The 4,648-nt window shown below is 41.2% G+C and overlaps 1 protein-coding gene across 1 annotated transcript in view; it reads left to right on the top strand.

Annotated features, from left to right (window-relative positions):
- LOC108801241 (ER membrane protein complex subunit 3-like) overlaps window positions 1–3,477 on the top strand; it is a 5,508-nt gene extending 2,031 nt beyond the window's left edge. Inside the window, exons 3-8 of the mRNA XM_018573176.1 lie at window positions 305–398; window positions 1,829–1,933; window positions 2,148–2,229; window positions 2,303–2,382; window positions 2,815–2,897; window positions 3,285–3,477. Coding sequence (XP_018428678.1) covers window positions 305–398; window positions 1,829–1,933; window positions 2,148–2,229; window positions 2,303–2,382; window positions 2,815–2,897; window positions 3,285–3,386 — 546 coding nt within the window. The 3' untranslated portion in view covers window positions 3,387–3,477. The remainder of the gene's footprint in view (window positions 1–304; window positions 399–1,828; window positions 1,934–2,147; window positions 2,230–2,302; window positions 2,383–2,814; window positions 2,898–3,284) is intronic.
- Window positions 3,478–4,648: the final 1,171 nt, after the last annotated feature.

Here is a 4,648-nt window from a genome sequence, read left to right as displayed (position 1 = left end):
GTTCAAATAATTTTGCAAACAAATGGTGCCTTCAGATAAAAGCCTAATGATAGTTGAACCACATGTATAGGGCCTGATTTCTAAACCTAAACATCCGTGAAGAGTCAGTACTTCTGTTTATTACCTTCCACGGCTGTACCCCTTGTCTGCCTTGTTGAAACCCCACCCCCTCCCTTCTCACCCCCCACCAACTTACAAAGTAGGTGCTACTATTGCAAGCCCTCATCACAAAGGTGGAATGGCCTGCTTTCAAATGTGAATTTGTACATGTAGCCACTAACTTTTTTCAAAATTCTCTCCACAGTCTTTTCTCATGAGGAAATTCTATTTTAATGATGAGGAAACTGGCTTCTTTAAGAAAACCAAAAGGAAAGTCACTCCCAAGAACCCAATGACTGGTAATTATCTCAGCACCTCTAACCCTCTGGAGAACACTAACCCTCTGGAATTAAAAATAAACAAATGGGTTATACAATTATGGGTATGCCGCTAGGGAAGTCAGAAATGGAGAAGGATTTGGGGGTCATTGTAGACCGCAAACTGAAAGGTAGTTTGCAGTGCCAGGCTGCTGTAAACAAAGCTAGCAGGGTCTTGTCCTGTATTAAAAAGGGGATGTATTACAGGGACAAGTCTATAATTTTGCCACTTTATAGATCATTGGTTCGACCACATCTGGAGTACGCGGTCCAGTTCTGGTCACCAGTACTAAGAAAAGATGTCCTTGAGTTGGAAAAAGTCCAGCTGAGGGCAACCAAACTAATTAGGGGTATGGAGGACCAGAGCTACGAGACAAGGCTACTAAATTTAAACATGTTCACATTGGAGGTGAGGAGATTAAGGGGGGATATGATCTCCATGTACAAAATGTTCAATGGTGGTAGCAACATTAGCGATAAACTGTTTAAAATTAACTCCATTACAAAAACTAGAGGCCACCACCTAAAATTGGTGGAAAAAAAATTCCAGCACAAGGGGCGAAGGGGGTTCTTCACAGTAAGATCAGTTAGGGTCTGGAACTCACTGCCACAGGCGGTGATTTCAGCAAATAATGTGGAATTGTTCAAGAAACTTTTGGACGATTTCTTAAGGGACCGTAATATACAGGGGTACGGGTACTCCTAGAATGAGATCCTAATAGGTTGGACTTGATGGACTAATGTCTTTTTTCAACCTCAAATACTATGTAACTATGTAACACGTAAGAAAATAACAGTTTCAGGTATCTGGTCAGATATTTTAGTTCTCTAAATGGAACCGGTGCTTTGGATGTACAGGGCAAAGCAGCAGGTTAAATTTTACACCCTTCTTTGCAGCATCTAATGCTTACCTTGCCTTTGTTCCTATACTGTGCTCCATTTGTTGCTGGGAGAATCCTTGTGCACCAGTTGGACCTTACACAGGGCTAAGGGCTCCCCCACCCTAAAGTTGAAACGCTGGGCTAAATCACAAAACACCAGTGCTGCATTGGAGTGCTGCACCTGGATATCCGGAAGTATCGGGCATCTTTCTTTGTACATTAAAGTCAACCTGTTGGTTTGCCCATACAAACAGGTTGACTTTGGTAAGGTCTTAAGGTAATGTACCTTAAGGACACACTGACATTTGACTTTTAAAAAGAACCAATCATGACCGGACTTCTGCAAAAATCTGTTCATTACTTGATGGGTGGATATTTGCTTGCCTATTTAACTTACTTAGTTTGAACCCCAACACTCATGGTGATAAGCAAAGTTTAGACACAGCACACTTGAAATGTGGCATTTGCTGACCTGCATGTATTCTCCTTTGGGTGCATAAAGTGTCCACCATGACAACTCTCTCTTTACAGACCCCACCATGATGACAGAAATGATGAAAGGTAACCTGACCAACGTTTTACCCATGATCGTCATTGGAGGCTGGATCAACTGGGCTTTCTCTGGATTTCTCACAAGTTTGTGCTTTTCATGCTTTCTTTAGTGGGGGACACACTTTCAGTAAAGCCCTTCAAAGAACATTATTATTATGTGCAATAACTAGTAGCAACCACATTTTCTTAGTTCATATTAACAAAAGATGAATTCTAGTTTTGGTTCATGCAGCTTAGTCTACACTGTAGTCTTTACTGAAGAAGTCCTTTTTATAAAGAGTTTGTTCTTCTTTCTTAGCCAAAGTTCCCTTTCCCTTAACACTACGATTCAAGCCAATGTTACAGCGTGGAATCGAGCTGGTCTCTCTGGATGCTTCCTGGTAAGAGCATATAAATTTATCATCTCCATTTTTCCAGTCGTCACAATGGCTCTGACATGTATTTTGTTTGTAGGGTCAGTTCTGCATCCTGGTATTTCCTCAATGTATTCGGTTTGCGTAGTATGTACACTCTAATTCTGGGACAGGACAATGGTGAGTAGAGAGAGGGGAGGGAGACAATAACAGCTTTGCTGACCAGAATAAAATGTAACTTGCTAGACTGAGTATTCGAATGAAAATGTGGGTGTATAGTTAAAGATCTTGAGAACAATATTTCTTCACATATTTAAGTCTACAGCTAGTAATATATCCTTGGCCCCTTTTGGTTTAGTGACTGGCTCAATTTAACCTGCCTATTATTTTGAATTGGCAATACATGATGCTGATCTTGTCTCCTGCATTGTCACCACTTTTAATGTGACTTGGTGTAGAGCTAGGGACAAGTATAAGTTCCTGTCACTCATGTTATCAGGTCACATACCCTTTCTTAACCAAACTCTCAATCATTACCAGGAGAGTTGGGGTGGTGTTAAACATGCTGTAGCATTATGAAAAAATGCCTTTACAGTTCTCTGTCTTTTGCAGCTGCTGATCAAAGTCGTATAATGCAAGACCAGATGACCGGAGCAGCCATGGCTGTGCCCCCTGATACTAATAAAGCTTTTAAAGTGAGTATCTTGGTTGGGAAAATGTAATGGAAGATGCTGGTCTATCCCACCAGTCGTTTGGAACTTATGAAGTGAAAAAAATGAAGGGCTAACTGTCGTAAAGCTAAGGGCAGTGCTGGTGGATGTCGGACATTTTATGTGAAATTATGTACGGGGAGTAGTGGCTACAGAATTTTCTCGTGTTGTATCTGATCTAGCGGTAAAACTAGCTACAGATTCAGACTTTTAGGAGTTATTCATGTTCTTATAATTGATGTTACTCTAGTGACTTGTAGCTGCAAAGAGAAGTACTGTAGCCAGAGTCAGACTACAGTGGAAAGTTCATTAAAAAAACTAAAATGGCATGTTAATTTGTGAATTATTTTTTTTTAACTTTTTTTCTTCTAGGCTGAATGGGAAGCCATGGAGATAACTGAGCATAAGTGGGCCCTGGAGAATGTGGAGGAAGAGCTGATCTCTAAAGACTTGGTTTTCGATTACAGCCAGTGATCACTCCACCCTGCCAAAAGAGATTCTTTGTCCAGAGTATTTTTCTTACAGACTAGTGCCATAAGATAATAAAATATTTTATAAGCGAAGAGCTCTTGCTCCTATTTTTATGTACTATTACATATTTCACAGTGTGAAATCTGAAACTAGTCATTCTGGGGAAGAAGGTTCATTATACAGGGGCATGTTCTAGTACTTGCCTTCTTCATGCTCCCCACATCCATGTGACTCACACCTACCTCCCACAATACACCATTAGGTGCCTGAGAGCTGTTACGAGGCAACAAGAGGGTCCTTGTTTTCCACGGGCTTTAAAAGGCAAATAGGGTGACATGTGTAAAGTAAGTATTAACACGGGCAGGGTCCTCTGACTCAAAAAGCATGTTACTTTTTCCTTACTAGATAAAGTACTGGCTTGCTGTAAAGCAAATGCAAGGTTTTCATAATTAACACCCAACCCCCTATGTTAAAAAAAAAAAAGGATTTTAGTACTCTCCTCCAATGAGGCACACACAGTCTTTAACCTTTGGGCTACGTGGGGCACAGCTAAGGCAGGAGCCTCTCCTTGCCTTGGCTCACCTCGCCATCAACTGCACTGTGTAGGACTGAGCTGTCAAAATCAAACAGCTCAGTGCTGCACGTTACACTGGAAGAGTGCTGCACTCTCCACCAGGGGCCATCGTGCTGCTGCATTTCTGAAAGCAAAGGTCCTGTAGAAAACAAAAATACTAGTTGCAATTTTTTTTGTTGCACGTAAAATATAAAAGATCAGGATGTGTCAGTTAGATACCAAACATGACAAGCCTTAAAATTGTGTGCGCCTGTGAAATGGCAAAAAAACACTACAATACCCAAATTGGCTATAGGCGATGCTTTAAAAGCCTTCAACTGCTTACCAATTTAGCGTTAACAGTGAGTGATGGCCCTAGAGTTATTGTTCTCATTCTGGCGTTGTTACATAAGTGGCACAATTGCTGTTTTCACATGTAGGCACGCCCAGTGTATGTACGTGGAGGCAGGGGATTTTACAATTTCCTTTTATATGTGACTTTAATTTTTCAAACTTATACACTTAATTTTTTTTGCTATAACCCCTATGTGATGGCAGATATACAGTGACAGGTCAGCCACTGGAAGTGTGCCGATCTAGGAGCAGCAAGCCTCTGGGCAGGACAGCGAAGGATGGGGAGCGCACACTCCCTAGTTGTATACAGTTGATCGGGCAGCTCTATAGTCACCCGTACCCTTATTATATTTATAAT

This window comes from Nanorana parkeri, unplaced genomic scaffold (assembly GCF_000935625.1).
Source record: "Nanorana parkeri isolate BGI_ZX_2015 unplaced genomic scaffold, ASM93562v1 scaffold2263, whole genome shotgun sequence".
Taxonomy (NCBI): Eukaryota; Metazoa; Chordata; class Amphibia; order Anura; family Dicroglossidae; genus Nanorana; species Nanorana parkeri.
Note: the sequence above shows the minus strand (reverse complement) of the source record. Positions and strands in the feature narration are given on the sequence as shown.